We start from the raw sequence: 21,331 nt of genomic DNA on the forward strand, positions 1-21,331 counted from the left end.
TCCCCGGGTATTGTAATCTGGAGCATGCGCAGTGCCGATACTGGAGCGATGTTCTTGGGGTGAAATTCTTCGCAGTTCAGAATTATATATGATGTGGAGATGCCGGCGTTGGACTGGGGTGGGCGCAATAAGAAGTCTTACAACACCAGGTTAAAGTCCAACAGGTTTGCTTTGAATCACTAGCTTTCAGAGCACTGTTCCTTCACCTGAGGAAGGAGCTGCGCTCCGAAAGCTAGTGATTCGAAACAAGCCTGTTAGACTTTAACCTGGTGTTGTAAGACTTCTGACAGAATTAGAAACTGCAGGCGAGCGGGGAGCGATAGTACTGGCGGGTGGTTTGTGAGGCTTCATAAACACCCGGTGTAGGCCCAGAATGAAAAGCTACCGATCCGCATTTGCAAACAACCACTGTCTTCCCGTGCCGCCCCTTCAACTGTCCCTTCAATGCGGTTCTCCGATGAAAGGCCCAGGTTAACGGCTGCCATCTTGCTGAGGGCGATATGCTGCAGTACCAGCCCGTACCAGCCTCCCCGAATAGGCGCCGGAATGCGGCGACTAGGGGCTTTTCACAGTAACTTCATATGAAGCCTACTCGCGACAATAAGCGATTTTCATTTTCATTTCATTTCAGTGCACCTGTGCGGTCATTGCTGAGGGAGTCTGAAGGCGATCCAAGCCCCGCCCACTCGGTGCTTCAAGCCCCGCCCCCTGACAGGAACATAGTTTCACCTCCAAGGTAGGAATTTGTTATTTATTCTTTCATGGGATGTGGCAAGGCCAACATTTATTGCCCATCCCTAATTGTCCTTGAGAAGGTGGTGAGCTGCCTTCTTGAATCGCTGGAGTCCGTGTGGTATAGATACACCTACTGTGCTGTTCCTGAGGGAATTCCAGGAGTTTGACCCAGTGACAATAAAGGGACAGTTGAAGGGGTGGCACGGGAGCACAGTGGTTAGCACTGTTGCCTCACAGCACTTGGGATCCGGGTGCGATTCCGGCCTTGGGTGACTCTCTCTCGACTTTTGCAGCCTCCTTAAATCTACTTCACATATTACTTCTCTACCCGAGTCATACATTCAATCCCGTCATCCTAACACATTCATGTTGATTGTAAATGGTTGGGAGCCCAGCATTGATCCTGGTGATATTCCACTTGTCACATCTTACCCACCCAGAAATTACCCATTTATACCTGCTGGCTGCTTCCTGTTAGCTAACCAATCCTCTATCCATGCTGATATGTTGCCCCCCACACAATGAGCTCTTATTTTGTGTAATAAGCTTTGATGTTGCACCTTGGGACATACCTTCTGGAAATCCAAATAAAGCACATCTACAGGTTTTCCTTTATTGACATCCCTTGTTACCTCCTCAAAGAACCTTGATAAATTAGTCACGATTGATTCCCTGAACTTCATTTTCAAACTATGCATCAAAAGAAAAATCAAATCTTCTCTACCCCAGGACAAGTCCAGCAAATTAATGTATTTTCTGGTTGAAAGTTTATTGATGAAACAGAACATGGTTAAAAAAACTAACAGAGAATTGTTTGAGGATCAAAGACAACCAGAGTAAAAGGATGTTCACAATGTTCTGGTCCCAAATTGTTTTCCTTCAGCTCCTCTGTACCCTGTTTCTCTAACTCCCCGCTTTGGACACAGGAGCAATGAAACCTGGCAGTCACATCACCATCAGCCCCTGTCACCCTCCACCCCTGATTAGTTGGAGGTCCATTTGCCAGTCAGGCCTCCAACACCTTCCTGTCTCTATTAGTGAACAGGCCCCTTTATTCTCAGCTAAATTCAGTCCTCAGCTCCATCACCGGGCTGTCATTGACACGAGCAACAGAGACAGAAAAGTGCATGAGGGAAGTCAGAATTTGTGGATTAGGACCTCCATAAAGGTCAGCAACTTCTTGAAAAAAAATCGAATTCCCAGTCAACAAATTAAAGGATCACACGACGGGACTTCACGTTTTATGACTTTTAATGCAACAAACAAATTAGAAGCTACTTTATCCTGCGCACAGAACTTTGCTCTTTTTAAATAATAATAATCTTTATTATTGTCACAGGTAGGCTTACATTAACACTGCAATGAAGTTACTGTGAAAATCCCCTAGCTGCCACGTCCGGCGCCTGTTCGGGTACCCAGAGGGAGAATTCAGGATGCCAAATTCATCTAACAAGCACATCTTTCGGGACATGTGGGAGGAAACCAGACCACCTGGAGGAAACCCACTGTGACACGGGGAGAACGTGCAGACTCTGTACAACAGTGGCCCAAGTGGGAATTGAACCTGGGACCCTGGCGCTGTGAAGCTCCAGTACTAACCACTGTGCTACCGTACCAAAGTTACACAATCTAAAGTAGCACTGCACGATTATAGTTACTCTGCCCTGCAAGTCGAAATTGATTAACTCAGAACCAGTCCAATGTAATGAGTCATTTCTGAGGATTCACTTCCGTTCTTTTCTTTTCACAGTCTGGCAGCCTTTAATCCCAGAACGGTCTTTCACAGGGAAAGATTAGCCAGCTGCCAGAAAACCGAGAGTAGGCACAAATAGGCCATTTTCTGGTTGGCAAGATGTAATGAGCGGTGTGTCACAGGGATCAGTGCTGGAGACTCAACGTTTCACAATTCATATCAATGACTTTGATGACAGGACCAAAGGTATGGTCGCTTAGTTTGTTGATGATGCAGGCAAAAAGGAAAAGGAGGTGAGGTGATGTTGCTCGGATAATAAGGGACGGCATCAGAACATTAGTAAGGGTGGATCTCAGATCAGGAATACAAAATGTGGAATATGTTTGGGTGGAGCCAAGAAACAGCATGGGGCAGGAAACATTGGTAAGAACTGTTTCGGACACCAAACAGCAGGGGTTGTGTGGGATATGGTATTGATCGGAGATGAGAGAAGCTTGTAGCATGGGTAAAACATTATTGGGTGACTTCAATCTGCATGTAGACTCGGTTAACCTAATGGGCACTAATGCTGGACAAGTTTCTGGAGTGTGTTAGGGACAGTTATCTACAGCAGTAAGTTGTGGAACCAACTAGAGAACAGGCTCTTGTAGATCTAATATTATGCAACGATAAAGGGCTAATTGATAATCACGCTGAAAACAACCTTTAGGGATGAGTGATCAGAATATTGAATATGAGGTATTCCAATCTGAAGCCAGGATATTAAGTTTGAAGGAAATTTTGAAGGTCGAAGGGACAAATTAGCTGAGGTGGATTGGGGGGTAAATACATTAAAAGGTGTGACAGTCCACAGGCAATGGATAGACTTTCAATAATTATTTCACACTTTACATTCCTTCAATAATAATAATAATCACTCATTGTCACAAGTAGGCTTCAATGAAGTTACTGTGAAAAGCCCCTGGTCGCCACATTCCGGCACCTGTTCGGGGAGGCTGGAACAGGAATTAAACCTGCGCTGCTGGTCTTATTCTGCATTACAAGCCAGCTGTCTTAGCCAACTGTGCAAAACCAGCCCTTAAGGCACAAGAACCTCAAAAGGTCAAAAAACCATCACTACCAGAGGAAGTGGTTTTGGATAAGATTGAAAGAAAAGGCCGATAAAGTTATCAGAAATAGGAAAAAACTTGAGGATTGGGAGGATTTCAGAATATAGCAGAGGACCAAGATACTGAGACAGCGAGGGAGAATAGAATATGATTGTGAACTAGCAAAACACATACAAATGGACTATAAAAGGTTCTATCGGTACGTAAAAAGGAAATGTTTGTCCATTCCAGATAGAGTCAGGAGAATTTAGAATGAGGAATAGAGATCTCTACAGCCACCTCGTTCAACACTCTGGGATGTAGATCATCAGCTTTTGGGGATTTATCCTTCAATTTCAACCCCATTAATTTCTCCAGTGCTACTTTTTCACTAATTCTCATCTTTTCCTGTCCCGCGTGCTCACGAGTCCCTAGGTTCACTCGTGTTTTGTGGAAATGTTTGCATCTTCCTCTGTGAAGACAGATACACATTGGTTAGTTTCTCTGCCATTTCCTTACTCCCCATTACAAACTCTCCTGTCTCTGCCTGGAATGGACCCACTTTGGACTTTGCTAATCTTTTCCTTTTCACATTCCTGTAGAAGCTTTTCCAGTCGGTTTTTAAGTTTCTCCCCAGTTTTCTCTCATATTCTATTTCTCTTTATCAATTTATTGGTCCCCCTTTGCTGAATTCTAAAGCAAGTTCCTAATCCTCAGATTTACTAATATTTTGACCATGTTATGAGCTTTTCCATTGATCTAATGGGATCTTTAACTTTTCTTGTTAGCCAAGTTTGCATCACTTTTCCTGATGGATTTTTATTCCTTAAAGAAATCTATATTTGTTGTTTATATGTGAAACAAAAGTCTCAAAAATCCCAGAGGACCATAGGCTGCTCTCCCCTTTGACAGAGAGAGAGCTGACTGGAGGTGATTTAACCCGAGGGTCAGCACACCTCAGACGAGGGGCCTGGTTGAGAAGGTGGCACCTTCTTGAATAACCTCAGCCAGTACGGGAGTTGAATCCATGGTGTTGGCTTTGCTCTGCATCATGAACCACTCGTCCAGACAACTGAGCTAACCGACCTCCTGATAAGTATGAAATAATTCCTTAAATATTCGGTATTCCCTGCACCAATCAGATTCCCAGTCCACCTCAGACTACTTGCCCTTCATACCCTGAGTTTTCTTCTGTGAGGAACACACAGATAAATTAAACAAAAGAACCATGTAACCACCAGGGTCCATCTCCATGGCAACGTGGCATGTTTTGTGGTTTTCCAAACAGAAATGGAAACTAAATATCTTCAATCTTCCAAACACCCTTGTGCAATTTGAAGCAAAGTATTAGCAACAAGGCTCAAAGAGCATCAGCCCATTGGAGGCAAAGTGGTGAGACCGGCCAGTCCAGCAGAAGAAAACCCTCCGCCCATCCCCACTGACCACCTGTCAGAATGAACAAAATGCAGTCCTGGATGTGGAGCAGAAACAATAACAGCAGAATCCTGTAATCAATTGTGAAATTGTTGGTGTCACAGCAGGTGCGATGAAACATGCAATACCGTCTCACATTGAGAGCAGGTGAATGGCCTCTCCCCAATGTGAACTCGCTGGTGTCTCTGCAGGTTGGATAACCGAGTGAATCCCCTTCCACACTGAGAGCAGGTGAACGGCCTCTCTACAGTGTGAACTCGCTGGTGTCTCCGCAGGGTGGATAATTGAGTAAATCCTTTCCCACACTGAGAGCAGGTGAATGGCCTCTCCCCAGTGTGAATTCTCTGGTGTGTCTGCAGGTTAGATAACTGAGTGAATCCCTTCCCACACTGAGAGCAGGTGAATGGCCTCTCCCCAGTGTGAGCCCGCTGGTCTGACTGCAGGCTGGATAATTCAGCAAATCCTTTCCCACACTGAGAACAGGTGAATGTCCTCTCCCCAGTGTGAACTCGCTGGTGTGATTGCAGGTTGGATAACTGAGTGAATCCCTTCCCACACTGAGAGCAGGTGAATGGCCTCTCCCCAGTGTGAACTCGCTGGTGTGTCTGCAGATTGGATAACTGAGTGAAGCCCTTCCCACACTGAGAGCAGTTGAATGGCCTCGCCCCAGTGTGAACTCGCTGGTGTGACTGCAGACTGGATAACCAAGTGAATCCCTTCCCACACTGAGGGCAGGTGAATGGCCACTCCCCAGTGTGAACTCGCTGATGTGAATGCAGGTGAGATAACCGAGTGAATCTCTTCCCACACACAGGGCAGGTGAATGGCTTCTCCCCAGTGTGAACTCTCTGATGTTTCTGCAGGCTGGATAACCGTGTGAATCCCTTCCCACACTGGGAGCAGGTAAACGGCCTCTCCCCAGTGTAACTGCGTCGATGAGTTTCCAGCTCTGATGGGACTCTGAATCCCTTCCCACAGTCCTCACATTTCCACGGTTTCTCCATGCTTTGGGTCCCCTCGTGTCGCTCCAGGCTGGACAATCAGTTGAAGCCACTTCCACAGACACAACACAGGTATAGTCTTTTCCCGCTGAGTATATTGTGATGTTTTTCAGGCTGTGGAACTGGTTAAGGAACTGTCCACAGTCAGTTCACTGGAACACTCTCACTCGGGTGTGCGTTGTGTGGGTCTCGGTGCTTTTCCAGTCACGCTGATGTTTGAAATCTTTAGCTGACAGTTTGGGTTATCTTTCTCCTTCTAGATTCAAAGGCCGATGATATTCAGGTTCCAAGGAAGGGAGTGACTGTCAGATCGAGACGTGATGATTGAGATTTGTCTATAATTCCACCTCGTCTAATATCCTGTAAAAACAATTTACAAAATTCATCACTGTCAGTACAGGATAGAAACTCAGAACAGACAATTCCCATTTCTATGGAACATTATTTTCTTTCTTCATACCCAAAAGCTGTAAATCTCCATCCCACACAATCTCCCTCCATTCTCACTCTGCTGTATCTAATATTCACCCTCCCTATTCTCCTGAAGGTGCTGATTCAGGCTGATTGGCAGATCCAAGCTCAGCTTCCTGTCCAGGAGATCAAAACAAATATGAGCTGCAGTCGGCCATTCGGTCCATCGAGGGAGGCTTCGGGGCCTGGGGCCAATGTGGAATTCTGTCCAGGCAGGGATTCGCCCAGACGGGATACCACCATTCAACTGTGCGTCCTCCAAACCGCAAGTGCCAGCGGATCCGAGCACCACCGTTTTGAGATCTCGGATGGCATTGGCCACAAGCCGGATGTCCACCGCCACACATTGTGCTAACTCATGGGGTGTCAACCAGCCCATTCTTCCGCCACCCAGCACGTCCAAGATCCTGGTTAGCCCAGCAGCCACAGCTCGTCCCTCCGCCAGCCGCTCGAAATGGTATTGGTGGAGGTGCGGATTCCTGAGCAGAGCAGGTCCTGGTAAAAGACGGGCAGCGCCAGCGGAGGGTAACGAAGACCCTGCAGATCTATGAACAGGAGCTGCATGTCATAATTCAGGCCGTGCACATGGCAGAAGAAATGCATCGCTAGGACACACCATCGTGGAGGGGACTCAAAGTAAAGGTAACGCTGCAGAGTCTGAAGGCGGAAGGTCACCACCTGGGTGCGAAGGCACAACAGCACCTGGCCGCCCTCCCTACGTGGGAGACTCAGAATCTCAGCAGCGACCCAGTGCAGTCCCTTGTCCCAGAAGAACTCTACAAGCATTGTCTGGAGCTTTGTGACAAAGTCAGAGGGAGGGGTCGAAGTGACCAGCCGGTACCACAACATGAAGGCTATCAGCTGGTTTATGACGAGAACTCGACCCCTGTAAGACAGCACTCAGAGCAGTCCTGTCCAATGTTTCCTGCGAGCATGACCTTGGCCGCCAGCTCCTGCCAGTTAGCCTGCCAGGATTCCTCAGCCGGGCAAAGATGTACTCGCAAGTAGAGGAGGCTGGGCCTGCTCCAGGTGAAAGGCCTGAGCTCCTCTGGGAGGGGGTCCGTCTGCCACAGAGTGACCAGGAGTCCGGAACATTTGGCACAGTTTATCCTGGCAGAGGACACGGCGGAGTACACAGCCTGGCACTCTTGCATCCTCCGCAGGTCAGCAGGATCAGTGAACATGAGGAGCACGTCATCAGGGTAAACCGAGAGGACCACCCCAATGCCCGGCCTGCGCAGAAGCAGCATCGACAACCTCCTCCGCATGAGGCGCAGGAAAGGCTCCACGTAAATAGAATAGAGTTGACCAGGCAAGGGGCAGTTTTGACGCACTCCTCCCCCAAAGTGAAGGGGCGCTGACAGGGACCCATTGACCTTAACGAGACACTCTGCGACAGAAGTCGGATCCCGGCGACAAAATGTGTCCCGAACCCGAATGCTTGCAGAGTCCTGCATAAATATTCGTGATCCTCCCTGTTGAACGCCTTCTCCTGATCAAGGGGCAGGAAGGTGCTCGACAAACCAGCCCTCTGGGAATGATGGACCAGGTCCTGGACCAGATGGATGTTGCTATGGATCGTGCGGCCCGGGACCGTGTAGAACTGGTCAGGGTGGATCATGTGGTCCAGCACAGTGCCAAGGCACAAACACATCGCCTTGGCGAAGATCTTGTAATCCGTGCTGAGGAGGGAGACCGGACACCAGTTCTTAAGATGGTGGAGATCCCCCTTTTTTGGCAGCAGGGTAATGGTGTCTGCAGGCCATGAGAGGAGCATCTTCCCGGTCGTGATACCTTTCCCCAGGATCGCCGCATAGTCACTCCCCAGGACATCCCAGAACGCCCTGAAGAACTCAACGGTCAGCCCATACACCCCAGGTTTTGCCCCTGGATACTGTTGAGGGTGCCGGTCAGTTCCCCAAGGCTCATAGGGGTAGAAAGTCTCCCGGCACCCTCTGGGTCGACCTGCGGCAGGTCCTCCCACAAATCTCTGCAAGCACCTGCTGCACAGATGCCATCGGGACATGGGGCAGATACGCCCTTGAAATGTAGAGGCAGTCGATTCTGGATGCTCCGACCCCAGGCCTCATTAAATTGCAGATGCTGGAGTCAGGATGGATAGTCCACCAGACATCCACCAAGTCAAAGAACCCGAGCAGGTTCCTTAACTTCACCACCGCGCGAGAGCTGCACTGGGTACGAGGCAGTCCTTTGTTCCGAGGGTGCAATTAAAATTCCACCCCCAGGATGATGCACTTTTCCACAGCAATGGTGCCAAGATGAGTGGACACTTGTTCGAAGAAAGTCGTCTTCTGCTGTCCAGCCTGGGGAGCATAGGCATTCACAAGATGAAGTACCTCAGCCCCCTCATGGACCGTCAGGTCGGGCACTGGCCCCTTGACCCCAAAGATCTCCGCTGAAAATGTGGGGTCAAAAATAGAGCCACTTTGCCTAAATGTGAGGTTAGGTGACTCATGTAGACACATCTCACCACTCCAGGAGCCATGTGGCTTCATCTCCCAGAGCAGTGTGGGTTTCCTGCAGGAAGCACGCCGCATACTTCCTGTCCCGGAGGACCAAAAAGTTCTGGAACCTGCAGGGCATGTCCCTGCTGCCTTTGATGTTGTGGTTGACTATGTCACCTCCATGTCAGCAGTAAAGTGCTACCTTTACGTTTCTAGTGTTCAGAGAGAGCAGAGGAGCGCGGGCCCCAACTCTCCCTCAGGAGTCCAGTGAGGAAAGATTTCAGCCAACGCTGCTCAGTCATGTTCGTGTCTCCCACCTCTTTAACGTAGGTGCGGGAAGACTTAATGAGCAGTGCCACAGTTGCACAGTGGTTAGCACTGTTGCTTCACCGTGCCAGGGTCCCAGGTTTGATTCCCAGCTTGGGTCATTGTCTGTGCAGAGTCAGCACGTTCTCCCTGCGTCTGCGTGGGTTTCCTCCGGGTGCTTCAGTTTCTTCCCACAAGTCCTGAAAGACGTCCTGTTAGGTGAATTGGACATTATGAATTCTCCCTCGGTGTACCCGAACAGGTGCCATAATTTGGCGACTTGGGGCTTTTCACAGTAACTTCATTGCAGTGTTAATGTCAGCCTGCTTGTGACAATAAAGCTTATTATTATGTCCAACCACCGGTCGAGATCTAGCTGCATTCGGTTTCGGCGACTAAGGTTGGCATATAGAAACTCCCAGTGTTCCCCTCAGGAGATGAGGGGCGACTTGGTGTCGGGCATGAGGGAAACCACCGCCTCGCTACAGATGGACTCAAAATCATCCCCCGTGCTCCCCACCGAGCAGCCGTTCTCATCCAGGCAGTCGGACCAACTTCTCAAGAGCAATTACAGTTGAGCAATGACTGTTGGCAAAGCAGTGAAGCCCACCTCCTGTGAATGAATAAAAGAATATTTAGTGCTGATTTATATAGATTTTTGATCGACAAGGGAGTGAAAATGAAAATTGCTTATTGTCACAAGTAGGCTTCAAATGAAGTTACTGTGAAAATCCCCTAGTCGCCACATTCCGGCACCTGTTTGGGGAGGCTGGTACGGGACGTGTAATGGGGACAGACAAGAAAGTGGAGTTGGGGCCATAATCGGGTCAGCCTTGAATTAATTGAATGGCAAACAGGCTCAAGGGTTCAAATGGTCTGTTCCTGCTCCCAATTCCTGTGTTCTTCTGGTTTTACAAAAATGATGGGGGAAATAGGACAAATTGGATTTCTCCATTAAAGAGCTGGCACAGACCTAATAGGCCAAATGGCCTCCTTGTGTTGGAGTATTCTGTGACTTTTTAAAATTCATATGTGGTATGTGGGCATCGCTGGCTGGGCCAGTATTTATTGCCAATTCCTAAAGGCCCTTGAACTGAATGGCTTCCTCGGCCATTTCAGAGGGCAAGAACAACCACATTGCTGTGGGTCTGGAGTCACATGTAGGCCAGACCAGGGCCTTCCCTAAAGGACATTAGTGAAAGATGGGTTTTACGATAATGGTTTCATATTTCAGCATTGGACTTATAATTACAGATTTTTTGTTAAATTCAGGTTCCACTGTCCACCGTGGTAGGAATTCGAACCTGGATTCCCAATGAGTTTTTACGAACACTAATTAGTCATTAGCATATCCCTTCCTTTTTAAACTCTATGCTCAATCATTATTTCCTTAATTTGCAGCTATTTCCTGACCATCACCATTTTCACAGATCCCACTTTTCCCCATTTATCATTTGCCTTCATTTTTACAGACGCTCCCTGAGTGAGCTCCACACTGCGCATGCGAGAGACGGACCCGGACGCCAGGGATGAAACCAGGGAGTCGAGATTGATGCGGGAAATAATATTCATGGTTTTGTTTGAAATTTTTTTTATTCTCCTCCTTTTTCACATTTTCTCCCACATTTACATCCAACAACAATAAACAATAATCAGCGAGATATGTCAGTCCCTATAATAACAACAATCCCATCTACCCACCAACCCCCAAACCTCAACCCGCATGTTTACATAAACAAATGGCAAAAGGGAATCAGGGATTACCCATAGTCACCCTTAATCTTACACAGCCCCCCTCCCCCCACCACCGCAGGTCTCCAGTCCTCCCGTCCACTGCCTCTTGTAAAACTCCTCCTCCCAACCTCGGTTCCTTCCCTCCAACTTTCCACCCCGGCTAGACCACTCGTACCCTGTTCTGCCAGGCTCCGATGGCCGCTGCCCTCCCCCCACCTCACTCCTGTTCACTGGCCGGCTTAAACCGGCCATCGTGGAGGCCCCGCCCGGGTCCCTTTCCCACTTGCCCAGCCCTAGGAAAGCCCAAAGATCCCCTTTTAGCACACAAACCCCGCCTATCCACCTACACCCCAAAGAACTCTCATTTCGAGTGAAAGTCCCGTCCCTTCCCTTGTCCAAATATATACATTGGCTCCTTTAATCTCTACACCCGCGCGCAGTGATACAAAAAAGAAGAAAATACAATCATGAGGTTACATCGGCACATGGCCATTCCCCAATTTGTCAGTTCTGCCACAGTCCTTCTGCTTTCGCAAACTCCTCCGCTGCTTCCGCCGTTCCAAAATAAAAGTCCCTGAGCTTGTAAGTCACCCTCAGCTTCGCTGGATATACAATGCCGCACCGCACTGTGCTAATGTACAGTGCCCTCTTCATCCGGTTGAAGGCAGCCCGCCTCCTTGCCAGCTCCACCGTAAAGTCCTGGTATACATGTATAACAGCTCCAGCACACTGCACCACCTGCTTCTGCTTGGCCCAGCTCAGGACCTTCTCCTTCACCCTGTACCTACGGAAGCACAGAGTCACTGCCCTTGGCGGCTCACTCGCCTTTGGTACAGGCCTCAACAACCGATGAGCCCGATCCAGTTCATATCGGGAGGGATCCTCCCCCTCCCCCAATAGTTTTGCCAGCATCGCGGCAAAATACTCAGTCGGCTTCGGTCCTTCAACTCCTTCGGGCAGCCCCACAATCCTCAAATTCTGTCGCCTGGATCTGTTTTCCAGGTCTTCCATTTTTCCTCGCAGATCCTTGTTAGTATCCATCACCTTCCGCATCTCTTTCCCCATCGAGGCAAGTTGATCACCGTGCTGCAATAACGTCTCCTCCACTTCCTTCAGCGCCTCCCCTTGCTCTCGCACCTCCGCCACTGCGCTCGCCACCTCCGTCCTCACCGGGGAAACCGCCTCCTCCACCAGCACACTCAAGACCTCCCTCATCTCCTTCCTCACCGTCTCCATGCATTTCGCAATCTGCGCCAACTGCTTTTCAAATTCCGCAGCCATCACCTTGGTTATTTCTTCAGCCGTAAGCAGTGCGGCCTTCCCTGATGCTCCAGCCTCCATTTTTCCTGGTGACCTTTCCACTCCCCGACGGACCTCCAGTTGTTTTTTGTCCGGCCGTTTTCTTGCTCACCCTCGACATTTTTCTTTGTTCTTTTTTTCCTCCTGTGTCTTCTCAGTGCCTCCTCCGTGCCTCCTCCCTGCTTCTGCCGCCTCCGCGGACCATGGGACCGGGCTTAAAGCCCCGAAAATGCCGTTGCCGAATGGGAGCCCTCCATTGTGCGGCCGCCTCCCGCCCGCCGTCACCGGAAGCCAATATTCATGGTTTGATAGTCATGTTGACGATTTTATTTTGCACTCGGTCTTCGGACAATCTCCATTTTAAACCCGCTCGCTCGAGAACTCATACCAAATGCTGCCATTGCCTGCGCATGCTCGGTTCACTCTGCCCGGGAGTGATTGACAGGAAAAGGGGCGGGACCAGAGGACCAAACTGGTGTTTCCGGTCCTCCTGCCAATCGGAGTGAATGAGGGGCGGTGCTGCGTGTGAGCAGCTTCTTCCAATAACAGCTGACGGAAAGCTGGACCACTCTCTTCTCAGTGTCAACTCACTGCTGTGACAAAACGTGCATTAAATTGCTCCCCATATTCAACACAGTTGAAAGGACTTTCTCCAGATGAACTCTCTGGTGTTTCAGAAGGTCGGATTATAGAGTGAATCCTTCCCACAGACGGAGTAGGTGAACGGCCTCTCCCTAGTGTGAATACACCAAATAATTTCCAGGTTAGATGGATAATTAAATCCATTTCCATAGTCCCCACATTTCCAGTGCTTGGAAAATGTTTCTTACACACCTCAGGTTTATTCCACATCTTATTGAAAGTGAAGAGAGGCAAGAAATACCAAAGTGCCTTTTGTAACTCAGTATAGCTCACATCCAAAGAGGTGCAGACAGGTATGTGAGGAGAGGGAATCAGGAAAGGCCCACTCCCACGACCCAAAGGACTACAGTGGATCACACAATCCTTATTTCCATTTAAATAGTTATTTTGATATGGGGGGAGCAATCAAGCTAGATAGGGATCTAGCGGGGGGGGGGGGGGGGGGGACACAACTGAGTTGCTGCTGCGGAAATCCAAAAGGAAATGGTTAAAGAGAGGGTGGTCGGGGGCGGAATGCGACGCTGGGGGAGCGAGCGGGAGCGCGGAGGCGGGATATGGGACTGGCCTAGAGAAGGAAATGGCTAGTCGACACGGGAGGGGGGTAGGTAGCCCCCCAGTGAGGCTGATCACATGGAACGTGAGAGGCCTGAATGGACCAATAAAAAGGGCCCGAGCGCTCGCGCATTTGAAAGGACTAAGGGCAGACATGGTTATGCTCCAAGAGACGCACCTAATGGTGGCGGACCAAGTTAGGCTAAGGAAAGGATGGGTGGGACAGGTGTTCCACTCAGGACTGGACGCAAAGAACAGAGTGGTGGCCATTTTGGTGGGGAAACGGGTAGCATTTGAAGCAAAGAACATCGTAGCAGATAGTGGAGGTAGATATGTAATGGTGAGTGGTAGGCTGGAGGGAATGGAGGTCGTGTTGGTTAATGTGTATGCCCCAAATTGGGACGATGCGGGGTTCATGAGATGGATGCTGGGGCGAATTCCGGACCTGGAGGCAGGAAATTTGATTTTAGGAGGGGACTTCAATACGGTGCTGGACCCGGGGCTAGATAGATCCAGCTCAAGGACTGGAAGAAGGCCGGCAGCGGCCAAGGTACTTAAGGGGTTTATGGACCAAATGGGGGGAGTGGATCCATGGCGATTTCTTAGACCCAGGGCTAGGGAGTATTCCTTCTTCTCCCACGTCCATAAAGTGTACTCCCGGATAGATTTTTTTGTTTTAGGAAGGTCGTTGATCTCTAGGGTGGAAGAAGCTGAATACTCAGCCATAGCGGTTCAGCCATAGCGGTTTCGGATCATGCCCCACATTGGGTGGACCTGGAAGTAGGAGAGGATAGGGAGCAGAGAACACTCTGGCGATTAGATGTGGGACTGATGGCGGATGAGGGAGTGTGTGCAAGAGTGAGGGGGTGTATCGAGAGATACCTGGAGGTCAATGACGACGGCGAGGTCCCTGTGGGAGTGGTCTGGGAAGCACTAAAAGCGGTGGTCAGAGGAGAGCTGATTTCTATTGGGGCCCACAAAAGGAAAACAGAGGCCAAGGAAAGGGATAGATTACTGGGGGAGATTTTAAGGGTGGACAGGGAATTTGCAGAGACCCCGGAGGAGGAGCTGTAGAGGGAGAGGAGACGACTCCTGACCGAGTTTGACCTTCTGACCACCAGAAAGGCGGAGGTACTGTGGAGGAAGGCACAGGGGAGGAGGTATGAATATGGGGAAAAGGCTAGTCGCCTGTTGGCGCACCAACTGCGAAAGAGGGCAGCAGCGAGGGAGATAGGAGGAATTACGGATGAAAGGGGAGACACTGTGCGAAGGGCAGGAAAGATAAATGAGGTGTTTAAGACCTTTTATGAAGAACTGTATAGGTCTCAGCCCCCAGAGGGAGAGGAGGGGATGCAGCAGTTCCTGGACCAGTTGAGGTTCCCGAAAGTGGAGGAGCAGGCGGTGGCAGGCCTGGGGGCGCCGATTGAGGTGGACGAGGTTATTAAGGGACTGGGAAGCATGCAAGCAGGGAAGGCCCCGGGGCCGGACGGGTTCCCGGTGGAATTCTACAGAAAATATGTGGACTTGTTGGCCCCGTTGTTGCCGAGGACGTTCAATGAGGCCAGGGAAGGGGGAACACTACCCCCGACAATGTCGGAGGCGACGATATCGCTAATTTTGAAGAGGGACAAAGATCCGATGCAGTGTGGGTCCTATAGACCTATTTCACTATTGAACATGGACGCCAAACTGCTAGTAAAGGTGCTGGCATCGAGGATAGAGGACTGTGTCCCAGGGGTGGTGCACGAAGACCAGACAGGGTTCGTAAAAGGGAGACAATTGAATGTTAACGTGCGACGGCTATTAGGGGTGATAATGATGCCCTCAGTGGAGGGGGAGGCAGAGATCGTGGCGGCAATGGACGCAGAGAAGGCATTTGATAGGGTGGAGTGGGAGTATTTATGGGAAGTGTTAAGGAGGTTTGGGTTTGGGAACGGATTTATTCGCTGGGTTAGACTACTTTATAGGGCACTGACGGCAAGCATAGTTACAGGTCGACATAGATCGGAGTATTTCCGATTATATAGGGTAACAAGACAGGGATGCCCGCTGTCTCCATTGTTGTTTGCGCTGGCAATTGAACCTCTGGCCATGGCGCTGAGAGACTCCAGGAAATGGAGAGGGGTGACTAGAGGGGGAGAAGAACACCGAGTCTCGTTATACGCGGATGACCTATTGCTATACGTGTCGGACCCAGCGGGGGGGGGGGATGATAGAGGTTATGCGAATCTTGAGGAGGTTCGGGGAATTTTCGGGGTATAGGTTAAACATGGGGAAGAGTGAATTATATGTGATACATCCAGGGGACCAGAGTAGAGAGATAGAAGGCTTACCGCTAAGGAAAGTGGAAAGAAACTTCCGATACTTGGGGATTCAGATCGCTAGGAGCTGGGGAACCTTGCACAGACTTAATCTGACACGGCTGGTAGAACAAATGGAGGAGGACTTTAAGAGGTGGGACATGCAGCCTTTATCGCTGGCGGGCAGGGTGCAAGCAATTAAGAGGATGGTCCTCCCGAGGTTCTTATTTGTATTTCAATGTCTCCCTATTTTAATCACCAGGACCTTTTTTAATAAAATAGATAGGAGCATTACGAGCTTTGTGTGGGCAGGGAAAGTTCCGAGAGTAAGGAGGGGGTTCCTTCAGCGCAGTAGGGACAGAGGAGGATTGGCAGTACCGAACTTGGGAGATTATTATTGGGCTGCCAATGTGGCAATGATACGTAGATGGATGACGGAGGGTGAGGGAGCGGCGTGGAAAAGGCTGGAGAGAAGGTCCTGTAAAGGGACGAGTCTAGAGGCGCTGGTGACGGCGCCGCTACCGTTCTCACCGAAAAAGTACACCACGAACCCGGTGGTGGCGGCAACACTGAACATATGGGGACAGTGGAGGCGACAGAGAGGGGTGTGGGGAGCCCTGGTGGGGTCCCCTATCAGGAACAGCCATAGGTTCGCCCCAGGAAGAATGGATGGAGGATTTCAAAGCTGGTACCAGTTGGGAATTAGGAAGGTGGGAGATTTATTCATAGATGGGACTTTTGCGAGCTTGGAACACTGGAGGAAAAGTATAAGTTACCCCGGGGGAATTTCTTGAGATATATGCAGGTGAGGGCGTTTACTAGACAACAGGTGAGGGAATTTCCGCGGCTCCCGACACAGGGGATACAGGACAGGGTGCTTTCAGGGGTGTGGGTCGGAGAGGGCAAGGTGTCAGAGATTTATAGTGAGATGAGGGAAGAGGGGGAGGAGTCGGTGGGCGAACTAAAAAGAAAGCGGGAAGAAGAATTAGGGGAGAAGATAGAGGAGGGTATGTGGGCTGATGCCCTAAGCAGGGTAAATTCCTCTTCCTCATGCGCCAGGCTTAGCCTGATTCAATTTAAGGTGCTACATAGAGCACACATAACGGGGGCAAGATTGAGCAGGTTCTTTGGAGTGGAGGACAAATGTGGGAGGTGTGGCGGGAGCCCGGCAAACCACGCACATATGTTTTGGGCGTGCCCGGCACTGGAAGGGTATTGGAAGGGAGTGACGGGAGTGATTTTGCAGGTGGTGAAGGCCCGGGTCAAACCAGGCTGGGGGTTAGCTCTATTTGGAGTTGCGGAAGAGCCGGGAGTGCAGGAGGCGAAAGAGGCCGATGTCGTGGCCTTTGCGTCCCTCGTAGCCCGGCGCAGGATCCTACTCATGTGGAAGGAGGCGAAACCCCCCAGACTGGAGGCCTGGGTAAACAATATGGCGGGGTTTGTTAAACTGGAGCAGATAAAGTTTGCCCTGAGAGGATCGGCTCAAGGGTTCACCAGGCGGTGTCAGCCATTTCTCGACTACCTAGGGGAACGTTAGAGGGAAGATGGATGACCAGCAGCAGCAACCCAGGGCGGGGGGGGGGGGGGGGGGGGAGGGGGGGGGGAGAGGAGGCTCAGTTGAGTATAGGTCAATAGAGTACGAGGTTTTGTTACTTGAAATTATTATTATTGTTAAAAATTTCTGTTTTGTTACTGTTATCGTTTCGCTTGTTTTGTAAGCTGGAAAAATGTTGCTCAGGGAAAAAAATTTCAATAAAATATATATTTTTTTAAAAAAAATTATTTTGAAAAATTATTTTTAAATCTAGAGTACCCAATTTATTTTTTCCAATTAAGGGACAATTTAGCATGGCCAATCCACCTACCCTGCACACCTTTGGATTGTGGGTGCGAAACCCATGCAAACACGGGGAGAATGTGCAAACTCCACACGGACAGTGACCCAGGGCCGGAATTGAACCTCGGACCTTGGCGCCATGAGGCAGCAGTGCTAACCAGTGCACCACCGTGCTGCCCCTTGTTGAAAAAAATCTTGATTGCGTTTTTGGATTATGTCAACAGAGAGACTGGATGATAGCATTGTCATTCTGAAGAAGAGTCAGACGGATTCAAAACGTTAACTCTGTTTCTCTCTCCACAGGTGAATCTAGACCTGCTATACCTTTCCAGCATTTTCTGTTTTTATTGCAGTTTATGTTGTGTATGTGAATATTAGATCAAGTACCATTTATTAAGTATGTAGCAAACTTGAAGCCCACAGGATTAAATTGTCAGCAGAAGCATGGATACAAAATAAGCCATGGGATGAAATCAGAGCTGTGGTGAATGGTTGTTTTTCATGAAGGAGTAAAGGATACAGTGGACCTTGCTATGGTTAAGTATCAGGATCACTGCTCTTTTTGATTCTATATCACTGACTTCCATAAAATCAATATCCATAGAAACCTTACAATGCAGAATGAGGCCATTCAGTCCATTGAGTCTGCACTGATCCTTTGAAGGAGCACCCTACCTAAGCCCTCTTCCCCACCCTACCCCTGTAACCCCATCTAACCTGCATATTTTTGGACACGAAGGAGCAATTTAACATGGTCAATCCACCTAACCTGCTCATTTTTGGACTGTGGGAGGAAACCGAGCACCCAGAGGAAACCCATGCAGACACGGGGAGTCAACCAAAGCCTGAATTGAAGCCGGATCCCTGGCTCTGTGAGGCAATCATGCTAACCACTGTCCCACCATGCCGTCCTTCTGACTGGGATTAGAGGTTACAGGAACTATATGAATATTTTTAGAAGACACAAAAGTTGAAAGCATCGGAAACAGTGAGGAAGAGCGTGAGAGATTTGAGTAGGACAGAAGCAGAATGGTTGAATGGGTGAGCTCACCGCAGATGAAATTCAACACAGCAAATTGGGAGGTGATCTACCCTGGGTGGAAGAATGAGGAGAAATAATCCAAAGAAGGGCAGAATTTTGTTAGAATTTCGAATACACAGCCAGATCGGGTGGTGGATACAGATTCAATAATAACCATCAAAAGGGAATTAGATTAAAAACTCAAAGCAGCAACAAATGCTGGGAAATGGGAAAATTGGACAAACTGGATTGGTTTTCTAAAGAGATAGTACAGAATCGATGGGCCGAATGACCATTTTTTTTACTGTACTATGATTCTTACAATTCTGCAATATTGTATTTTTATTTGGGTCTTGCTGAATAGAGCAAACTCAGGAGCTGAGTTTCTTGTCAATCAGAGAGACTGCTCTGTGTATCAATCCACTTCCTGAGATTGTTAAACTAGCTGCAGCCCCTGAACCAATTTCCTGTATGTTCAGACATGTCCTGTTTGTTTTTCCAATGGCTTCAGTCAATGCAGTTTTGTTTTTGAACACATTACTCTATATCCGACCTGTGGGATTTGACTTATTTCCTCCTTATCAGTTGTTTTTGAACACTGTTCCTGTTTTTATCCTGAATCAAACTGCACAAACTGTTTCACCAGGGCTTCCTGGATCCTTTCTCTCCTTCTTCACGGTATCATTGTCAGACTTTTACAGCGTGCTCTTTCCAAGGGCCGACTCGATGGGCCGAATGGCCTACTTCTGCACTGTGAATTCTATGATACTATGTTCCCCTTCAGCTTTCTTTGCTCCAAAGAAATCAATCCCAGCCTATCCAGCCACCCTGAACCGCTCCAGCCCAGGCAACATCCTGGTGAATTTCTTCTGAACTCTTTCCAGAAAAATTAAATGCTGACTCTGACTGGGTTCAGTTCTACATTCACTGGTCACTAGTTCTACTCCAGCCTCTTGTCCAAGTGCTCAGTATTACAAAAGCTCAATTCTCCAGCCAATTGATGCTGGGGCTCTGATATCGGAATCTGGAGTTGACCTCACCTGATGCGACGCACCATGTAAAGAAAACGAGGTCCTTTTAACCATGACGATTGAAAATTGTGTCTGTATCTTTAAGAACTGCTCGCCCACGTTTCCATCAATGTGTGAAATATGGCCCGTCAAGAACTGCTCTCACTCCCACGTTTCCTTGTTTGAAATGCAACACATTTACTTACCAATGTTCACCTGTGTCTCCACTCCAGCAAGTTGATTTCTTGAAACAATAGATTGTTGAGCTATTTCTGAGTTGGGTTCCAAAGGCGGCCGGAAAGATCCTGGACTCTGATCCACTGAACCCGCCCCACCCACTGACAGCTCACAATGCCCGGGGAATGATTGACGGCAACTCCGGACCAATAGCGGGTCTGGAGGAGCGAATATGGCGATTGGTCCTCCAACTAATCGGAGTGAATGAGGGGCGGGGCTGATCCCGGACCCTCTAATTGGCTGAAACTCTGCATCATTATGAAGCTGATTTGTCTCAAACCCCAGGAGAAAACTGGACTTTTCTGTTTGTGGCTTTAAACAGATGAAACCCTGTGGGTGTGGAGCAAACATTTCAACATTTGTTACTGAAATGGATTCCTTCAGAACAAACAGTCGGGATTATTTGAGGATTAGGTGTCAGTCAACTCAGTTGGCTGGTTCGTGCTGTGGAGCGTCGCCAACAGCGTGGGTTCAATTCCCGTGCCTGCTGAGGTTATTCATGAAGACCCACCTTATCAAACTTGAGAGTGATGAAAATCGGGGATCTGTGAGGTCCAGAGTTGGAGGAGCAGAACGATCTGGGTGGGATGGCGGGCTGGAGGTGGTTACATAGAGAGGGAGGAACGACATCAGGCAGGGATTTGAAAAAAAATCTGAGAATTGTAAAAAAAAAATCGATGCATTGTTGGACCGTGAACCAATGTAGATCAGTGAATGGGACTAACTGTGAGTTAGGATACAGAGAGATGGAGGGGTAGTGATTATGTCACTGGACTAGTAGTCCAGAGGCCCAGATAAATATTCTGGAACATAGGCTTAAATCCCAATATGGATTGGTGGAATTTAAATTCCATTAATAAAATCCTCAATAATGGTGACCATGAAATTAACATGAATTGTCGTAAAAACCCTGGTCTGGCCTACATGCGACTTCCGACCTAAAGCTATGTGGTCGACTTTTAACTGCCCTGAAACGGCTGTAAACTCCAATCAGCAACCCCCCCCCCCTCACCCCCCACCCCCAGGACTAAAAAAAAAAGGAAATCCACACAAAACAAATGTTCCAGTGTTCAGCGACAGTACAGAGGACAAAGCCTAACCTCCGATATTGGAGGAAGTTGTGTCCACTCACACTCCTTTCCCTGTCTCTGAACATTTTACATCTGAAACAGTGTGATTTTTGTGAAGTACATCAGGTGACATTGAAAAAATATATATATTGAACCTCAGGAAGTCCCAAAACCTTTATAAAATGAAATGCTGTTGAAGGTGAGTCACTGTTGCAATGCAGAAGGCCTGGGAGCTCCCACATCAGCAATGTGCCGATGACCAGCGATGCTGGTGGCCACCCAATACAGCCAGTTGGGAACTCGCTGGTGTGTCAGCAGGTTAAGTGACTGAGTGAATCCCTTCCTACACAGTGCAATGAATGGTTTCTCTCCTGTGTGAGTTGGTATTTCATCAGATATTTATCGCTTTAAAAGTTTTCACACAGTGCGGACACTT

At 48.8% G+C, this 21,331-nt stretch overlaps 1 protein-coding gene across 1 annotated transcript; it reads right to left on the reverse strand.

Annotated features, from left to right (window-relative positions):
* Window positions 1–1,968: 1,968 nt before the first annotated feature.
* LOC140419495 (uncharacterized) lies at window positions 1,969–20,774 on the reverse strand. Its single transcript, XM_072503374.1, has 2 exons — window positions 19,795–20,774; window positions 1,969–6,311 (listed from the first exon to the last, which is right to left on the reverse strand). The coding sequence occupies exon 2, from the start codon at window positions 5,952–5,954 to the stop codon at window positions 5,049–5,051; it is 906 nt and encodes a 301-aa protein (XP_072359475.1). The 5' UTR covers window positions 5,955–6,311; window positions 19,795–20,774; the 3' UTR covers window positions 1,969–5,048.
* Window positions 20,775–21,331: the final 557 nt, after the last annotated feature.

The sequence above is a fragment of the Scyliorhinus torazame genome, chromosome 5 (genome assembly GCF_047496885.1).
Source record: "Scyliorhinus torazame isolate Kashiwa2021f chromosome 5, sScyTor2.1, whole genome shotgun sequence".
NCBI lineage: Eukaryota > Metazoa > Chordata > Chondrichthyes > Carcharhiniformes > Scyliorhinidae > Scyliorhinus > Scyliorhinus torazame.